Source organism: Lucilia sericata, unplaced genomic scaffold, assembly GCF_015586225.1.
Source record: "Lucilia sericata isolate MDLA Ls3-8-SP2 unplaced genomic scaffold, ASM1558622v1 Contig000365F_arrow, whole genome shotgun sequence".
NCBI lineage: Eukaryota > Metazoa > Arthropoda > Insecta > Diptera > Calliphoridae > Lucilia > Lucilia sericata.
In genome coordinates this window covers 12,039-33,400 of record NW_023994384.1, presented here as the reverse complement: position 1 = coordinate 33,400, position 21,362 = coordinate 12,039, and the positions used below count along the sequence as shown (strand labels likewise).

The window sequence follows — 21,362 nt, the reverse complement described above, 5'->3', positions numbered from 1 at the left end:
TAGAACTGAACTAGAACTGAACTAGAACTGAACTAGAACTGAACTAGAACTGAACTAGAACTGAACTATAACTGAACTAGAACTGAACTAGAACTGAACTAGAACTGAACTAGAACTGAACTAGAACTGAACTAGAACTAAACTAGAACTAAACTAGAGCTGAACTAGAACTGAACAAGCTGAACTAGAACTGAACTAGAACTGAACTAGAACTGAACTAGAACTGAACTAGAACTGAACTAGACTGAACTAGAACTGAACTAGAACTGAACTAGAACTGAACTAGAACTGAACTAGAACTGAACTAGAACTGAACTAGAACTGAACTAGAACTGAACTAGAACTGAACTAGAACTGAACTAGAACTGAACTAGAACTCAACTAGAACTGAACTAGAACTGAACTAGAACTGAACTAAACTGAACCTAGAGCTGAACTAGAACTGAACTAGAACTAAACTGGAACTGGACTAGAATTGCACTAAATTTAAATCCCCTCTAAATTTTCCTTTGACAACCCTTACTCATAACATTCAATATTTATATTGATGGTACTCATATTTCTATAAAGCTCTTCCCATACTGTTGCCCTAAGATCAGCAGTAGCAGTGGAAATGTGTTTTAATGAATTACTATTTGATTATGATTTTATTACACTCAATTGTGTGGCTGTTCGGATGACTGACTGGTTGAGTGGATAGCTCTGTTCCCTTCTACTAACTACTTAAATGCATATAGGACGGTTATTGGTCTATGCTGTTTTTGTCATTATGTCAAAATGTCATTGAGAAAAGGAGTGTGTGTGTTAGTTATAAATATAGATTGCGAAATTAATGAAACATCAACATTTTGATTGTTTCAACATGATTTCGAGTTGTTTTGCTTCAAGAGGAATTCGTTGGCAGTGAATATGTGTTGGGTGTTGTAGTCGAGATATTGTTAGTCATAATGTGCGATCATATATATAATTTAATTTTTAGTTTTATTAAAAGTTTTTTTAGTTATTTGTGAGGATTTAAAGTTAAGTTTAAACAGCTGAGGTTATTTTTGAATAGAAATTTAATATAAAATCAGAACAATTTAAAATTTGTTTACGACATCGTATGCTAGTAAAGATATACATATATTTTTTTAAATTTTTCTAATACCTTGTAATATGTTCTTACATAAATGATGAGCTTGCGAATGAGTAATATGGAATTTTGTAGGAGTTCTATAATACTTATACGTAAAAAGTCTATGAATGAATTTTTAGTCAGAAAGTGGATTTTTAATGAAAATTTTGATTTGAATTAAAAAAATTAAATTTTTTAGTGAAAAATCATAAAATTTTACATTTTTAAATTTCAATTATTTTTGGTAATATTTTTTGCAATTTTTGTTTTTTTATAATAGCTGTTCAGTGATGCTTGAATAATATAGTACATACTTACTTTTTATATGCTTCTATTATATATACTTATTCTTAATACCAAGATTGTTGTGGTCAAAATAAATACAGACTACAATGTCAACTAAAGTTGTTGACACTTGAAAGTTGAATGTTTGCAACGTCATCATAATAGTATTAAAAAATTAAAATAAAAACAAAATAGGACGCTATAATAGGCATTAATATAACTTAAATTTTACAAACAAAATGTATCATTCGAACATAATTGCTTTCCAAATTACTAACAAACATTTTCAATTTCTATTCAACTAATACTGTTTCTTCCCATTTTCTTTTCTCTTTTTGTTTCAAGCTGAATCATTGGACATGGAAAATATTACAGCACCTACCACCTACAGTTGGGTTCATTCGAATGCTAGTGATTCGACCTACTTTATGCTACAAATGCATCCTGATCTAGCCGATCCCATCGAACAGTTGGGCATGGAAATCGAACAGGATGACAATGAGACGGTAACAGATTTTAAACAACGTTTCGGTGAGAAACGTCTTTGGGAAATGCAAATCAATGTCACCGATTTAGAGGAATTGGATTTACGTTGCGGTGGCATAGCCAGACGACATAACATGTCACGTGTCTCAAATGAAACGGTGACCTGTATGGTGCAACGTTGTACGTTCACATTAAATGCACCAGAAATTTGTCCACCTGATTATAAGGAAACTGATGATACAATATTTTGGATTTACTTTATGTTGAGGTAAGTTAGTTGACGTGTTGGATGGTTGGTTGGTTGGTTTGGCTGTTTGGTTGTTAGGTATTGCAGCGTCTGACATTTATTGACTTTTGATGCTGGTTGATTGTGTAACACTAATGCAGACTTGTACCTTAAATGGACATTGTGTGCATTAGTATTGTATTTGTGTGCTTAAATGGAAAGAAGGAACAGCATATCAGGTTAGGTTAGTAGATTTAAATTTCATGCAACTGTTATTCGAGTATAATAAAGGATTCGCAATAGCTAGATTTGTTTGTGTATGTTTTCCTGTGACATGCTGTGTATTTATGTGAGTATTAGAATCTGTGTAATTTGAACATACATTGTATACTTTGACATTTGATGTGACTTTATACAATTTGTATGTTTTTCTTTTCACTCTCTCTATTGAGTTTGTTCTTTGCAATCATGGCTGGATATTGTGAATTTCAGTGAACTATTGAAACTGCTGTTATATGTAGTAGTTTTTGTATGTATATAGGTGTTTCATTCAGGTTGAAGATTTTTTAAGATTTTTGTTGTTGTTATTGATTTGGGAATAAATAAATATTTGAAGAAATATACAAATGTATTAAAATGTGTTTGTGAATTCCATTTTCATTTGAAAAGTTTGTTTCTCAGCATATACTCCAAAATTTGGGCATTTCATAGTGCAGTTTTTACTAAGAGTTCAGTTATAGGTTATTTCTAGTTCAGTTCTAGTTCGGTTCTAGTTCAGTTCTAGTTCAGTTCTAGTTCAGTTCTAGTTCAGTTCTAGTTCAGTTCTAGTTCAGTTCTAGTCAGTTTCTAGTTCAGTTCTAGTTCAGTTCTAGTTCAGTTCTAGTTCAGTTCAAGTTCTAGTTCAGTTCTAGTTCAGTTCTAGTTCAGTTCTATTCAAGTTCTAGTTCAAGTTCTAGTTCAGTTCTAGTTCAGTTCTAGTTCAGTTCTAGTTCAGTCTCTAGTTCAGTTCTAGTTCAGTTCTAGGTCAGGTCTAGTTCAGTTCTAGTTCATTCTAGTTAAAGTTCTAGTTCACGTTCTAAGTTCAGTTCTAGTTCAGTTCTAGTTCAGTTCTAGTTCAGTTCTAGTTCAGTTTCTAGTTCAGTTCTAGTTCAGTTCTAGTTCAGTTCTAGTTCAGTTCTAGTTCAGTTCTAGTTCAGTCTTCTAGTTCAGTTCTAGTTCAGTTCTAGTTCAGTTCTAGTTCAGTTCTAGTTCAGTTCTAGTTCAGTTCTAGTTTAGTTCAGTTCAGTTCTAGTTGAGTTCTAGTTGAGTTCTAGTTGAGTTCTAGTTCAGTTCTAGTTCAGTTCTAGTTTCAGTCTAGTTCAGTTTCTAGTTCAGTTTCTAGTTCAGTTCTAGTTCAGTTCTAGTTCAGTTCTAGTTCAGTTCTAGTTCAGTTCTAGTTCAGTTCTAGTTCAGTTCTAGTTCAGTTCTAGTTCAGTTCTAGTTCAGTTCTAGTTCAGTTCTAGTTCAGTTTCTAGTTCAGTTCTAGTTCAGTTCTAGTTCAGTTCTAGTTCAGTTCTAGTTCAGTTCTAGTTCAGTTCTAGTTCAGTTCTAGTTCAGTTCTAGTTCAGTTCTAGTTCAGTTCTAGTTCAGTTCTAGTTCAGTTCTAGTTCAGTTCTAGTTCAGTTCTAGTTCAGTTCTAGTTCAGTTCTAGTTCAGTTCTAGTTCAGTTCTAGTTCAGTTCTAGTTCAGTTCTAGTTCAGTTTTAGTTCAGTTCTTGTTTCCAATGTAGTGTTGATTGTACAAAAATTTGTTTAAAATTACTAAACAAAAAGTGGTAAAATAATACAATCGCCTTAAATGCTTGTAAATCTCCTTTGAATAACAATAGGCATCATTAAAAAAATAAAAGCATTTAAGTTGAATATCAAAAGAATAAACATTTTTTTAATTGAATACATTTTGACGCTCTTCGAAAAAAGCGAAATATTATTAATTTGTATTTGAAAAGAAAATTGTTGATACTTTGATATCATTGGCTTAATTAATTAACTTTTGTTTTATAATAACACTATTAATTTATTTTCGTTTTTCTTCTTAATACAAATTCTTTGTTGTTGTCATGTCTGATAATTAAATAATTATAATTTGAGTGTCACCCAAATAAATAAATGTAGAAAATGAAGAATAAAAGAAGAAAATTAATGAAAAGCACTTGATATCAAACGCATGAAGTTGGCATTTGAACTGGAAGCAACACAACACAAGCAATTTGACATTAGAAGGACAATTGTTGAAAATGATTAAGATGATGAAAATGGTGTTGAAGGGAGGAGTATGTGTGTTTTTCCTACCACTGACAAAAAACAGAAAGACGAAGACGCTCTTCTTGTTGAACATGATGAAGATGATGATGATGAGATGACATAAACACTAGACATTTGAACTGAAAATAATACTGTAAAGTGGCGATGATGATGATGAGTGAATGGTGATGAAAATGATTTGTGGCTTTTATTTGCTCTTATTACTTGTGAAACACATATTTATACATATCCATAAAATGACATCATTTTACGGTTGGCAGCTTTAATGCTGCGTATGTTTTTTGTTCTAAATAAAATTTTGTTTATTAATCATTATTACTGTGTTATTTCAATTTTGTTTTATGTCTAAAATCTTTAATGATTTATTAATTTTGTTAATTTTTTACATCTTTGTTTTATTTTCTTTTTTACCATTTGCATGTCTCTAGATTCCTTGCCACTACCATGTTATCGGCTGGTGTCACTATTATGGATCCTATTGCCCTGACAATGATTGAAAAGTATGGTGGTGATTTTGGACGTGAACGTCTTTTCTCCAGCATTGGCATGGCCATCTTCTCACCCATTACTGGCATCATGATTGATTATTTTTCACGCGGCCTTGGCTACACCGATTACTCGGCTGCCTTCTATACGTATGATATTCTCTTAATTATTTCGACAGTGTCGGTGCTGATGATGCCGTTGGGCGAAAAACTGCCGGCCGATAATGTCTTTAGGGATTTATGGAATTTATTGAAAATGCCGCATGTAATTACATTTATCTTCTTCTTGTTCATATTGGGCAATTTCTGGGGTTTCATTGAGAGTTTCTTGTTTTTGTATTTGAAAGAATTGGGAGCACCAAATTATTTATTGGGTAAGTAAGATAAACAAATAAGTGCGTAAGTATGTGTTGCAAATCCATAAAAAAATAATAGAAAATTTATACAAATTACTTTATACGTTTTGAGGGATATCAGAATGCTGATGTGTGTAACAGTGGGATAAGAGAAATATATTTTGTTAAATCTGTTTTTAATTATATTTTTTAACGCAAATTTTATGTGGATTCACTAAAAGTATTTTGTAAATATTTTTGTGGAAATTTTCTTCAGAGCTAGAACTGAACTAGAACTGAACTAGAACTGAACTAGAACTGAACTAGAACTGAACTAGAACTGAACTAGAACTGAACTAGAACTGAACTAGAACTGAACTAGAACTGAACTAGAACTGAACTAGAACTGAACTAGAACTGAACTAGAACTGAACTAGAACTGAACTAGAACTGAACTAGAACTGAACTAGAACTGAACTAGAACTGAACTAGAACTGAACTAGAACTAAACTAGAACTGAACTAGAACTGAACTAGAACTGAACTAGAACTGAACTAGAACTGAACTAGAACTGAACTAGAACTGAACTAGAACTGAACTAGAACTGAACTAGAACTGAACTAGAACTGAACTAGAACTGAACTAGAACTGAACTAGAACTGAACTAGAACTGAACTAGAACTGAACTAGAACTGAACTAGAACTGAACTAGAACTGAACTAGAACTGAACTAGAACTGAACTAGAACTAGAACTGAACTAGAACTGAACTAGAACTAGAACTGAACTAGAACTGAACTAGAACTGAACTAGAACTGAACTAGAACTGAACTAGAACTGAACTAGAACTGAACTAGAACTGAACTAGAACTGAACTAGAACTGAACTAGAACTGAACTAGAACTGAACTAGAACTGAACTAGAACTGAACTAGAACTGAACTAGAACTGAACTAGAACTGAACTAGAACTGAACTAGAACTGAACTAGAACTGAACTAGAACTGAACTAGAACTGAACTAGAACTGAACTAGAACTGAACTAGAACTGAACTAGAACTGAACTAGAACTGAACTAGAACTGAACTAGAACTGAACTAGAACTGAACTAGAACTGAACTAGAACTGAACTAGAACTGAACTAGAACTGAACTAGAACTGAACTAGAACTGAACTAGAACTGAACTAGAACTGAACTAGAACTGAACTAGAACTGAACTAGAACTGAACTAGAATGAACTAGAACTGAACTAGAACTGAACTAGAACTGAACTAGAACTGAACTAGAACTGAACTAACTGAACTGAACTAGAACTGAACTAGAACTGAACTAGAACTGTACTAGAACTGTACTAGAACTGAACTAGAACTGAACTAGAACTGAACTAGAACTGAACTAGAACTGAACTAGAACTGAACTAGAACTGAACTAGAACTGAACTAAAAACTGAACTAGAACTGAACTAGAAGTGAACTAGAACTGAAACTAGAACTGAACTAGAACTGAAACTAGAACTGAACTAGAACTGAACTAGAACTGAACTAGAACTGAACTAGAACTGAACTAGAACTGAACTAGAACTGAACTAGAACTGAACTAGAACTGAACTAGAACTGAACTAGAACTGAACTAGAACTGAACTAGAACTGAACTAGAACTGAACTAGAACTGAACTAGAACTGAACTAGAACTGAACTAGAACTGAACTAGAACTGAACTAAAACTGAACTAAAACTGAACTAGAACTGAACTAGAACTGAACTAGAACTGAACTAAAACTGACTAGAACTGAACTAGAACTGAACTAGAACTGAAAAACTGATCTAGAACTGAACTAGAACTGAACTAGAACTGAACTAGAACTGAACTAGAACTGAACTAGAACTGAACTAGAACTGAACTAGAACTGAACTAGAACTGAACTAGAACTGAACTAGAACTGAACTAGAACTGAACTAGAACTGAACTAGAACTGAACTAGAACTGAACTAGAACTGAACTAGAACTGAACTAGAACTGAACTAGAACTGAACTAGAACTGAACTAGAACTGAACTAGAACTGAACTAGAACTGGACTAGAACTGAACTAGAACTGAACTAGAACTGAACTAGAACTGAACTAGAACTGAACTAGAACTGAACTAGAACTGAACTAGAACTGAACTAGAACTGAACTAGAACTGAACTAGAACTGAACTAGAACTGAACTAGAAACTGAACTAGAACTGAACTAGAACTGAACTAGAACTGAACTAGAACTGAAATAGAACTGAACTAGAACTGAAATAGAACTGAACTAGAACTGAACTAGAACTGAACTAGAACTGATCTAGAACTGAACTAGAACTGAACTAGAACTGAAGTAGAACTGAACTAGAACTGAACTAGAACTGAACTAGAACTGAACTGAAGTAGCTTTCCCACTGTTTACATGTATGCATGCCTAAACAGGTCTTAAGTAACCTGCCAAATTTAATCAATGTTTGTAGTTTGATTTTCCCTATTTTGTTCGTACTCCAATAATTTTTTGTATTTTCTTTCCATCGTATAGGCATTACAATTACTGTGGGCACCGTGAGCAGTATACCGTTTTTATACGGAGCTGAGAAAATTACCAGAATCTTTGGTCATGTTAATTTGATTATTATTGCTTTCTTTTCACATGCTGGTCGTTTGGTGGGCTATTCGTTTATTGAGTAAGTACAGTAATATACAAATATATATACACTTCAGTACAAGGATAAGTAAATACATACGAAAACAAATAAACATTTGGAAAAAATTGTAAAACATACACCCATATATATGTCTACGCACATAAACAAATACAAGATTAATATTTGCTGAATTGTCGATGTAAATGTATATGTTGATGTTGATAAGTATAAGTAGTTATGTCCGTTTCCTGAGTTTAGCTTGTGTCTTAAGGTATTATTTGTTTATTTCACCATTTTACCATTTTCATTATTTTCCTGATAATTGTATGTGATTTGTTTGTATTCATTCAATTCCTGGTTTTATTTGTTTTCATTTGTATCCTTGTTTTTTTCTTTCTGTTTTGATTTTTTTTATTTGGTTTCGTTTAGAAATGCTTGGTGGTGTTTTCCGTTTGAAGCTATGGAAGCCTTATCTTGCCACTTGATGTGGGTGGCAGCTGCCACTTATTGTTCAATTTTGGCTCCCAAAAGTCTTTTGGCCACATTGATTGGTGTTTTGGGTATGGCCCACTTCAGTTTGGGTAAGTGCAATTATACTACTATAACATTGGAAATTTGAAATTTTATTTGCAGTTGTTTTGCTACCGTTGTACTCTTTTTTTGGTCTTTGTTTATTATGGAGATTCATATAAAAATTTTTTCATTTTACTTTCAAACATTTGTTTCTGTTTGGTATGCATTTGAATTTTTGGGTTTTCCATCACCCACATGTGTTCGAGATGAAATGAATTTTTCTGTCAATTTTCCTACTTAGTTATGTTAAGTGGAAAAATTGCTGTTGTAGGTTTTTCTTCCTGGTTTTTCCTTTCTAGTTCTTATTTACTGCCTGTCGATCATTCGATATTATAATTCTGAAAATTGTTTTTATGCAAATTTTTATTGTTTGAAAGAAAACATTTCAATTGCAACATTGCATTGGTTGTCAAAAGAATTTATTTTGGGAAAATTTGTAACCTAGTTGGAATGATATAAAAATGGGATTCTGTTAATTGTAAGGCATGAAACAACACATATGTAAATGGACGAACATATACACAGACTAACATACATACATCGCTAAATTGACGTATTACGGCATATTTATGGCTCAAATTAAATTGAGGAACAGATTCTAAGCAAATTTCGCATTCTAGGAAAAATACTTTATGAAAAAAAAAACATTGTTATTCCTTCTAGGTCGCGGCAGTGGTTCCTTTAGTGGTGGTCTATTAATCGGGGCAATTTGGCACCAGGGATGCTTTCCGCTATATGGGTCTGCTCGCTGTAGTGGGTGGTATTGCTTACGGTCTGTTGCACTTAGTTTGGGCTGCGTAAATTCGATCACAACATGGATGACTTGGAGGAAGAGGTAGAAGCCGTCGAAACTGGTGAAACAGAAAAATTACAGAACCCTCAACTAAAGAACAAGGCACCTCAATGTCATTGGAACGTTTATCATTAATGATAAAATACAATCAAATTGGCAGCTTATCATCGTTGCCAAGAGGTTCAAGGGTGAGTAGATTTTGCATCAACTAAAACAATTGTTTGCGAAAATGTTCTTCAGTTATTTCTGCAAATTTCATGCTAATATTTTGTTTATTTTATATTTGCCAGGGCGATATACACGACCATTTATCAATACGTCGCAGCAGTTATAATGTTGAATCATTACGTTCGCCCAAGCATGGCATTGGCAGCGCCTCCAAAGTTGACATTTTACGTTCGGCATTGGAAATAAATCACAAATCCTCAAATAATTCGGTGCTGAGTAAGACCGATAACCGTACATCAAATCAATCATTGGGACGAAATCGTGCCGACAGCGCACCCAAACTCAATCATACGACTATGAAAAAATTTCACAACCAGCCCTGGAGGCGGTTGTACTAGAGGTGAGTTTTATTTTTATTATTATTTTTTTATCTCTTTTTTTTGTATTTTGGAATATTTACGTTATTTCTTTTTATTTGTAACATTAATGGAGTTATAGAACAAAGTAAAGTAACAAACGAATAAGTACCTGCAAGCCATGCTAAAAATGTTTTTAATGGAAGTTTTATATATTTACACCGTTTTCAGTTTAACATGACAATATTATCAGTAGAATCACGAAATATGTATGTCTAGTCTATGTCTAGTCTATGTCTAGTCTATGTCTAGTCTATGTCTAGTCTATGTCTAGTCTATGTCTAGTCTATGTCTAGTCTATGTCTAGTCTATGTCTAGTCTATGTCTAGTCTATGTCTAGTCTATGTCTAGTCTATGTCTAGTCTATGTCTAGTCTATGTTCTAGTATGTCTAGTCTATGTCTAGTCTATGTCTAGTCTATGTCTAGTCTATGTCTAGTCTATGTCTAGTCTATGTCTAGTCTATGTCTAGTCTATGTCTAGTCTATGTCTAGTCTATGTCTAGTCTATGTCTAGTCTATGTCTAGTCTATGTCTAGTCTATGTCTAGTCTATGTCTAGTCTATTCTAGTCTATGTCTAGTCTATGTCTAGTCTATGTCTAGTCTATGTAGTCTAGTCTAGTCGTCTAGTCTATGTTAGTCTATGTCTAGTCTATGTCTAGTCTATGTCTAGTCTATGTCTAGTCTATGTCTAGTCTATGTCTAGTCTATGTCTAGTCTATGTCTAGTCTATGTCTAGTCTATGTCTAGTCTATGTCTAGTCTATGTCTAGTCTATGTCTAGTCTATGTCTAGTCTATGTCTAGTCTATGTCTAGTCTATGTCTAGTCTATGTCTAGTCTATGTCTAGTCTATGTCTAGTCTATGTCTAGTCTATGTCTAGTCTATGTCTAGTCTATGTCTAGTCTATGTCTAGTCTATGTCTAGTCTATGTCTAGTCTATGTCTAGTCTATGTCTAGTCTATGTCTAGTCTATGTCTAGTCTATGTCTAGTCTATGTCTAGTCTATGTCTAGTCTATGTCTAGTCTATGTCTAGTCTATGTCTAGTCTATGTCTAGTCTATGTCTAGTCTATGTCTAGTCTATGTCTAGTCTAGTCTAGTCTATGTCTAGTCTATGTCTAGTCTATGTCTAGTCTATGTCTAGTCTATGTCTAGTCTATGTCTAGTCTATGTCTAGTCTATGTCTAGTCTATGTCTAGTCTATGTCTAGTCTATGTCTAGTCTATGTCTAGTCTATGTCTAGTCTGTCTAGTCTAGTCTAGTCTATGTCTAGTCTATGTCTAGTCTATGTCTAGTCTATGTCTAGTCTATGTCTAGTCTATGTCTAGTCTATGTCTAGTCTATGTCTAGTCTATGTCTAGTCTATGTCTAGTCTATGTCTAGTCTATGTCTAGTCTATGTCTAGTCTATGTCTAGTCTATGTCTAGTCTATGTCTAGTCTATGTCTAGTCTATGTCTAGTCTATGTCTAGTCTATGTCTAGTCTATGTCTAGTCTATGTCTAGTCTATGTCTAGTCTATGTCTAGTCTATGTCTAGTCTATGTCTAGTCTATGTCTAGTCTATGTCTAGTCTATGTCTAGTCTATGTCTAGTCTATGTCTAGTCTATGTCTAGTCTATGTCTAGTCTATGTCTAGTCTATGTCTAGTCTATGTCTAGTCTATGTCTAGTCTATGTCTAGTCTATGTCTAGTCTATGTCTAGTCTATGTCTAGTCTATGTCTAGTCTATGTCTAGTCTATGTCTAGTCTATGTCTAGTCTATGTCTAGTCTATGTCTAGTCTATGTCTAGTCTATGTCTAGTCTATGTCTAGTCTATGTCTAGTCTATGTCTAGTCTATGTCTAGTCTATGTCTAGTCTATGTCTAGTCTATGTCTAGTCTATGTCTAGTCTATGTCTAGTCTATGTCTAGTCTATGTCTAGTCTATGTCTAGTCTATGTCTAGTCTATGTCTAGTCTATGTCTAGTCTATGTCTAGTCTATGTCTAGTCTATGTCTAGTCTATGTCTAGTCTATGTCTAGTCTATGTCTAGTCTATGTCTAGTCTATGTCTAGTCTATGTCTAGTCTATGTCTAGTCTATGTCTAGTCTATGTCTAGTCTATGTCTAGTCTATGTCTAGTCTATGTCTAGTCTATGTCTAGTCTATGTCTAGTCTATGTCTAGTCTATGTCTAGTCTATGTCTAGTCTATGTCTAGTCTATGTCTAGTTATGTCTAGTCTATTGTCTAGTCTATGTCTAGTCTATGTCTAGTCTATGTCTAGTCTATGTCTAGTCTATGTCTAGTCTATGTCTAGTCTATGTCTAGTCTATGTCTAGTCTATGTTAGGATATGAACTCTTTTTGGAAACAGTGTAAAATTTAAGTGCAAATTTTAGATTAAAGGGGAAACGAAATGATAATAAAAAGAAAACACTTGTAAATACTGGTGGGTGTAACTGAATATTTTTTGTTCCATTTTTTACTTAATGTTTAGGGTTCAATTTAATATTTGCTGTGATTTTGCTTTGTCAATTTCGAAATGAATTTGGTTCTACTCAGTGGAGGTATATGATAAACACATTTTGTATTTTTTACATAGAAACCACTCAGACTCTTGGATTATTGCTCTACCTTATGGAATTTTGGTTACCTAATCCATGAAATGATTTCATGTTAAAAGAAAAATTCCTGGCATATTTACTTGTGCTTGTACATTTTGTTATGTACTTGTAATGCCTTCAGTCTATGTTCGTTCATCTTTGGGCACTAACCGTTTCAATTCGTTTTAGTCGGTAAAAGTGTTACGGTTGTTTAAATTCCTTTCAGTGATGCGCTGCTTCCAATGTAACGCTAGATAAGACTACAATTTCATCTAAACAAATAGAATTGTAATGTTTTTAGTTTTTTCTTCCTCTCTTTTATTGTTTGTTAGTGTTTATGTTCCTCTTTTGCAGGCGCAAAACGTGTAGGTATGCGAGAAAAAAGGATGAAATTTTTTTGTTGCAAAATGCGAAAAAAGAGTGTGTTAAAGACAAAGCGATGTTGACCTAAAGGACTTCATGATGATGAAGATGATGATTACGTTCGTTAGTTGTAGTTGTTAGTATTTTGTGTGCATTTTGTTTATTACCATTTTGTTTGCAATGTTGTAAACATGTTTTGTGCAACCTGTATGGAAGAGGGCAAGTTTATGCATTTTTATTTTTATTTACGAAATTTATTCCTGAAGTGTTAGCATCCTGAGGATTATACTTTGTTGTGGGTTTCATGTTATAATTTTGAACAATAAAGCTCTTTAGGAAATGTCAATTCAATCTGAACAAGTTTTGCATTAAGTTGTTTTGTACATAAAACCCAAAGAACAGGTTTCTACTCTTATTTAATGATTATTCTGATAGTGAGGATACACTAGTTAAATATGATATAAATATTAAACTGACTTGATATATATCCAATCCAAACTTTAATAAAAATCTGCGGCCCTTGCTTGACATAATATTGCCCACCTTCTTGTCTAAGTAAATATCAGAGTAAAATATCAAGGCACTCAAACCATTCATCCATCACATTTTGCTAATTTTAGTTGTTTTGTTATGTTTAGCTCTACTCACTCACGCTCCCATCCTAGGACACTATACCATTATTCATCGATATTATAAAAAACGGATGTTGTGTTTTTGCATGTGTTTGTGTACGTGTGAGTTTGTAGCGGAAGTTTAGAAATGTTACATCCTTTTAAAATTGCTATTTGTTACGCGTTTCTTTTTTGTTCTTGTTTTGGGGAGGGTGGGCAGGTAACATTCTATTTTTGATTCATTTGTTTGATAAGATTTTTATTTGATTGTTCGATTTCAGTTGTGTTTTTTTTTTTACTGCGTATCGATGTTACTTTTGTTTGTCCTGTTTTAAATGTAGAAACATTTGGAATTCGTGAAGCGTTTCTTAGTAACAATGGTGTAGGAAAAATGGTGTGCTAAAAATGTTGTTGAATGCTGAACATGAACACAACAAATGAGTCTGTTTGAAAACAAATGTGTTCGTTAGGTTTTTGTAGAATAAAAAAAAAAAAAAAAAACAGAAAACGTATAATGGTGAGACAGAAATTTGTTTCGGCTGGTGTTTCCTGTTTATTAAATTTTGTTTTGTTAAAGAAACATTTCCCAATACAGATAAATCAAAAAAAGAGGAATTTAAAGACAAAAATTGTCTTTAAATTTAAGATTTTGCTATAAAGCAAAAAATAATTTCTTAATTTTAAAGATAGAGACCAGACATAGACTAGACATAGACTAACATAGACTAGACATAGACTAGACATAGACTAGACATAGACTAGACATAGACTAGACATAGACTAGACATAGACTAGACATAGACTAGACATAGACTAGACATAGACTAGACATAGACTAGACATAGACTAGACATAGACTAGACATAGACTAGACATAGACTAGACATAGACTAGACATAGACTAGACATAGACTAGACATAGATAGACTAGACATAGACTAGACATAGACTAGACAGATAGACATGAGACTAGACATGACTAGACATAGACTAGAATAGACATAGACTAGACATTAGTAGACTAGACATAGACTAGACATAGACTCGACATAGATAGACATAGACTAGACTAGACTAGATAGACATAGACTAGACATAGACTAGACACATAGACTAGACTAGATAGACTAGACTAGACATAGACATAGACTAGACATAGACTAGACATAGACTAGACATAGACTAGACATAGACTAGACATAGACTAGACATAGACTAGACATAGACTAGACATAGACTAGACATAGACTAGACATAGACTAGACATAGACTAGACATAGACTAGACATGACTAGACATAGGACTAGACATAGACTAGACATAGACTAGACTATATGACTAGACATAGACTAGACATAGACTAGACATAGACTAGACATAGACTAGACATAGACTAGACATAGACTAGACATAGACTAGACATAGACTAGACATAGACTAGACATAGACTAGACATAGACTAGACATAGACTAGACATAGACTAGACATAGACTAGACATAGACTAGACATAGACTAGACATAGACTAGACATAGACTAGACATAGACTAGACATAGACTAGACATAGACTAGACATAGACTAGACATAGACTAGACTAGACTAGACATAGACTAGACATAGACTGACTAGACATAGACTAGACATAGACTGACATAGACTAGACATAGACTAGACATAGACTAGACAGACTAGAATAGACTAGACATAGACTAGACATAGACTAGACATAGACTAGACATAGACTAGCATAGACTAGACATAGACTAGACATAGACTAAGACATAGACTAGACATAGACTAGACATAGACTAGACATAGACTAGACATAGACTAATAGACTAGACATAGACTAGACATAGACTAGACATAGACTAGACATAATAGACATGACTAGACATAGACTAGACATAGACTAGACATAGACTAGACATAGACTAGAATAGGACATAGACTAGACATAGACTAGACATAGACTAGACATAGACTAGACATAGACTAGACATAGACTAGACATAGACTAGACATAGACTAGACATAGACTAGACATAGACTAGACATAGACTAGACATAGACTAGACATAGACTAGACATAGACTAGACATAGACTAGACATAGACTAGACATAGAACTAGACATAGACTAGACATAGACTAGACATAGACTAGACATAGACTAGACATAGACTAGACATAGACTAGACATAGACTAGACATAGACTAGACATAGACTAGACATAGACTAGACATAGACTAGGCATAGGACTCTTGTCTTAATATATGAGAATTCGTTTAATTTCCTCTTTCTTCCCAAAAACATAATTAAATTAAATGCTTCAGTGTAATCCTTCTTGATCTTGGCTTTCTTTCTGCCCTTTTCTCATAGGTGAAAGATTTTTGCAATTTCCATTCAACATGCCACAGAAAACGCAATGTTTTTAATTGTTTTTCTCTGTATCAACGTGACGGTGCAATTACGTACATTATTTATATCTTGACTTCTTAAATATAAAACTGTAGATTTTTCTTTCTTCCTGAATGCTCTCATTAATTCCATACTTAAAATGTGAACCGAACGGAATTATTTCGGTAAAAAAAAACTCAATTTCTTTCACCCCATTTCATTTTTAAGGCCAATATTTTATATTTTTAACGCTATATGCCTTTTTGGAAAACATAAGAACGTTTGTGATGCATGCAGTTTTAAGTATGAGTCTGTACGTAGGAATGATGGTATGTAGCAGCAAGTATTTTTCAACACATTCATGTATACATTCGTATACATGCATATTTCTTTTTTGAATAATTGGCAAACTTTTATGAACAGAAAAACAGTTCACAGAAAAATGAAAATAAAATTGTATGTATGAATGAACTTATAAAAGAGCCAGAGGATTCCATTTTTTTAAGGAGTTTCTTGGTTTGATGAATAAAAAAAATATTTTTTTTTTTTTCAACAACCAGCTCAACAACAACAAAAGTATTAAAAAATGCAAGCAATTTGCACATGTTGAGCCAGTGTTTAAATGTGTGTTGGATTTATAAATGTAAGAGCTTGCTAGTTACACAGTAGGTTTGAGGGAAGTCAGTGTATCCTTTTTTTATCACTTTCATATAGTTCATTTTGCAAAATATCTTCTTTGGTAGACTCTATCATCAAGTGTCCATAAATAATCTATTACATCTTTTTTGTGTACTGTACCTAAGAATAAAATTATTTAACTTTACAAATCTAATCTAAAGGATATAATCACTATAAACAAGATTTGGAATAGTTTTTAAAACTTCTGGGTTACTTTAGCTTATGTCTGTGTGTATGTGTATGTTTGTTGAAATTTGCGAAAAAGTAAAAGAGGTCTGTGAAAAAATGCATTTTTATGTTAAAGAGCAATAAAAACAAAATGCACAAACAGTTTGAAAAATATCAGGAAAATTGTTCCAACTATAAATATGTACATTGAACAGAAATGAGCAGAGTTGTGGATATAGTTATAGGTATTTGCAGGTGCAGAGAAACTAATCTGCAAAACTAACAGAATCACAAGTTTATGGAGGCATAAAAGGAATTAGAAAACAAAATGCCTAATAATACATTTATGGAAATCGATTATATATTTAAAAATTAAATTCGTAAATAAATTGTTGCAAAAATTTTAGAACCAAAATGACCAACTTTGGTCAGTCATTTACTAGCTCCCATGCCATCTATAGTTCCAATACCGACATACTTCTTAGAAAAAGGTTTATAAATCAATGTTCGATCACGTCGTGGGTATTTAGAAAAGATCTAATCTGTGTTCTAGTCTACAGTCTATTCTTTCTTGCATAGTATATGGTCTAGTCTATCGTCTAGTCTATAGTTTAGTCGGTAATCTAGTCTTCAGTCTATAGTATAAGTAGTCTTTAGGCCTAGTCTATAGTCTAGTCTATAGTCTAGTCTATAGTCTAGTCTATAGTCTAGTCTATAGTCTAGTCTATAGTCTAGTCTATAGTCTAGTCTATAGTCTAGTCTATAGTCTAGTCTATAGTCTAGTCTATAGTCTAGTCTATAGTCTAGTCTATAGTCTATAGTCTAGTCTATAGTCTAGTCTATAGTCTAGTCTATAGTCTAGTCTATAGTCTAGTCTATAGTCTAGTCTATAGTCTAGTCTATAGTCTAGTCTATAGTCTAGTCTATAGTCTAGTCTATAGTCTAGTCATAGTTCTAGTCTATAGTCTAGTCTATAGTCTAGTCTATAGTCTAGTCTATAGTCTAGTTATAGTCTAGTCCTATAGTCTAGTCTATAGTCTAGTCTATAGTCTAGTCTATAGTCTAGTCTATAGTCTAGTCTATAGTCTAGTCTATAGTCTAGTCTATAGTCTAGTCTATAGTCTAGTCTATAGTCTAGTCTATAGTCTAGTCTAGTCTATAGTCTAGTCTATAGTCTAGTCTAGTCTATAGTCTAGTCTATAGTCTAGTCTATAGTCTAGTCTATAGTCTAGTCTATAGTCTAGTCTATAGTCTAGTCTATAGTCTAGTCTATAGCTATCTATAGTCTAGTCTATAGTCTAGTCTATAGTCTAGTCTATAGTCTAGTCTATAGTCTAGTCTATAGTCTAGTCTATAGTCTAGTCTATAGTCTAGTCTATAGTCTAGTCTATAGTCTAGTCTAGTCTAGTCTATAGTCTAGTATAGTCTAGTCTATAGTCTAGTCTATAGTCTAGTCTATAGTCTAGTCTATAGTCTAGTCTATAGTCTAGTCTATAGTCTAGTCTATAGTCTAGTCTATAGTCTAGTCTATAGTCTAGTCTATAGTCTAGTCTATAGTCTAGTCTATAGTCTAGTCTATAGTCTAGTCTATAGTCTAGTCTATAGTCTAGTCTATAGTCTAGTCTATAGTCGTCTATAGTCTAGTCTATAGTCTAGTCTATAGTCTAGTCTATAGTCTAGTCTATAGTCTAGTCTATAGTCTAGTCTATAGTCTAGTCTATAGTCTAGTCTATAGTCTAGTCTATAGTCTAGTCTATAGTCTAGTCTATAGTCTAGTCTATAGTCTAGTCTATAGTCTAGTCTATAGTCTAGTCTATAGTCTAGTCTATAGTCTAGTCTATAGTCTAGTCTATAGTCTAGTCTATAGTCTAGTCTATAGTCTAGTCTATAGTAGTCTAGTCTATAGTCTAGTCTATAGTCTAGTCTATAGTCTAGTCTATAGTCTAGTCTATAGTCTAGTCTATAGTCTATTCTATAGTCTAGTCTATAGTCTAGTCTATAGTCTAGTCTATAGTCTAGTCTATGCTCATTTATTTAATCTCTACTGTTAAGCACTTGAACTACAAATCACACATGAAGTATTATTTGTATGAATGGATTAAAAAGAAATATATGAAAATATAAACAAAAAAAGTTAAAAAACCAACTGGCAAATAAACTGGGCAATAAATGTTTAAACCGCAAAAGGAATATACAAAATGGGAACATTTATACATTAAAACAGAAATAACAAAAAAAAATTATAAACGAAAACAAATAAATACTGATCAATGGAGAAAATGCAGCTGCTGATAAAAAACCAGCAGTTTATTTATTAAGGATTTTGTTTAATTAAAATTAAATTTTTTAAAAAAAATTCTATGTTTAACTTTTATTTAATAAAAATTTCTTTTTCTATCTTCTCACCCTTCTCCTCTGTAAACTCGTAATAAAATCGTTAAAAACAAAACTAAAAAAAACAGGGTGTAGAATCAACTTTCTTTCCCAGTCGTATGAAAAAATATCCCAGCGGTTTATTAACTTCAATACCAGCAGTGGATTTATCTGTCATACCGAGCTCTATGCTAATGGTAATGTATGGCATGCTTTTTGTTTTGTTTATTTGTTTCTTTGCACATTTTTCCTTTAACCCCCTAAAAAAGAATTCCCCTTAAAATACACATTTTATATCCTTTACGTATTAAGTACCAGACATCACTGCATGATTTTAATAATGTGCTTCCTTAAGTTTTACATAAAACCATCCAAAAACTAGAGCACCAAAACGAGTAAGACACAAACTAAAAGATCTTGAAATTTAAAGAGATAAAGGGAGACAACTAAAAGACAACTTTAACTACCACAAATTGTAAAATTTTAAATGTGTTTTCGTATAGAAATCATCTGGAGAAATGTCAAAAAATTTACTATTCTCTTTGTGCAGTTATTTTTTTTAATATCAGTTCATTTAACGTATGCTTGGGAGCGTGTATATGCAAAATATGCATGAATTATGCAATTGCATGTTTGATTAGAAAAAGAAATGATGTATCTTATTAATCTTCTAAGAAGCGCTCATTGAAGAAATTGTACGAGTTTTCAAAGCCAGCTTGATACCATTATCGTTTTATTTAACCGCTGTTTTTTTCAATTCCGGACCCAACAATCCTTTTAGCAACTTTTGTCTCTTTTCTATATATTCCTAACAATTTCAAGAATAAATAATTTTCTTTTCGGTCCTCCAGAGATTAATTATTTTCTATGCTGTTTACTTCACATTCCTACAAATAGTTTATTAGTTGTGTATATAAGGTTATATAGAGGCAATAGACTAATCCAGAATTATGTAAACTGAAAACTACGAAATTACAAGTAATTTTGCTTTGATTATGATTTTAAACAAAAAATAGTTTATTTTGGAAAATGTACAACTTAAAAGTGTTAACAATGTTAAAGGCGATTTTAGGGATTCGACTAACTTCGACTTCTTTAACACTTAAATATATTTTAGTAGCAGTCTAATATCTATATATATGTACATCTGTAATGTAATAGAAAATTTAAATGCAAATGCACATGTACTTGACTTCTTTATGCTTAAATAGTTTAACATTCATTTGCATGTCAAATACTTTTATATTTAAATTTTCTTTTCTAATTCATTCTGAAAAGACTTTTTATTTAGGTTAAATTAATAGGGGCTGCTGTCAATAGAACAAAATAAAAAGTTTCTTTAGAGGAATATTCATTAAACAGACTCACAGAAAGTTATAAAGTTATAAATTTATAAAGTTATAAAGTCATAAAGTTATAAAGTTATAAAATTATAAAGTTATAAAGTTATAAAGTTATAAAGTTATAAAGTTATAAAGTTATAAAGTTATAAAGTTATAAAGTTATAAAGTTATAAAGTTATAAAGTTATAAAGTTATAAAGTTATAAAGTTATAAAGTTATAAAGTTATAAAGTTATAAAGTTATAAAGTTATAAAGTTATAAAGTTATAAAGTTATAAAGTTATAAAGTTATAAAGTTATAAAGTTATAAAGTTATAAAGTTATAAAGTTATAAAGTTCAGTAGAGAGATTTCGGCCCCTAAACTTATATACATACATATATCGAATTTCGTAGCTGTTCTAGTATTACTGAGGTAGCTATGAGCGTTAAAGTAATTTTCTGAAGTGGACTTTTTGTGGGAGTTAGGGATAATTATGGATCGTTCCTGATAAAAATTAGTGGGTAGGTTTTGATTCATATTAAACTTGTTTCTTTCGAAGGGCATCCTATATGGGGCATTGGGTCAATTATGGACCGATCCTCATAAAATTCGGTAGAGAGATTTTTGTTGTATGTTTATGTTGAATTCGTCGTTTTCTAGTATTTATACCCTACACCACTTTAGTGGGGAGGGTATATTGGATTTGTGCTGATGTTTGTAACATACAAAAATATTCGTCCTAGACCCACCTTAAAGTATACCAATCGGCTTAGAATCGTTTTCTAAGTCGATTAAGCTATGTCCGTCCGTCCGTCCGTCTGGCTGGCTGTCCATGTAAACCTTGTGCGCAAGGTACAGGTCGCAATTTTCAAGATAATTGGATGAAATTTGGCATGCACGTTTTATTTGATCCAAGGACGAAGCCTATTGAAAATGGTTAAAATCGGTCCATTATTTCACCTAGCCCCCATAGAACAGAACCCCCCGAAAAGGGCTTCTGAGCTCATAATTATGTTAAATATA

General features: G+C 32.6%; 1 protein-coding gene across 1 annotated transcript in view; it reads left to right on the top strand.

Annotated features, from left to right (window-relative positions):
* LOC119604132 overlaps window positions 1-21,362 on the top strand; it is an 89,525-nt gene that overhangs the window by 59,048 nt on the left and 9,115 nt on the right. The window contains 11 exon segments of the mRNA XM_037956601.1: window positions 1,745-2,153; window positions 4,843-5,273; window positions 7,785-7,929; window positions 8,320-8,471; window positions 9,127-9,164; window positions 9,166-9,255; window positions 9,257-9,329; window positions 9,332-9,444; window positions 9,547-9,784; window positions 9,787-9,824; window positions 19,106-19,213. Of these exon segments, the coding sequence (XP_037812529.1) occupies window positions 1,745-2,153; window positions 4,843-5,273; window positions 7,785-7,929; window positions 8,320-8,471; window positions 9,127-9,164; window positions 9,166-9,255; window positions 9,257-9,329; window positions 9,332-9,444; window positions 9,547-9,784; window positions 9,787-9,824; window positions 19,106-19,213 (1,835 nt within the window).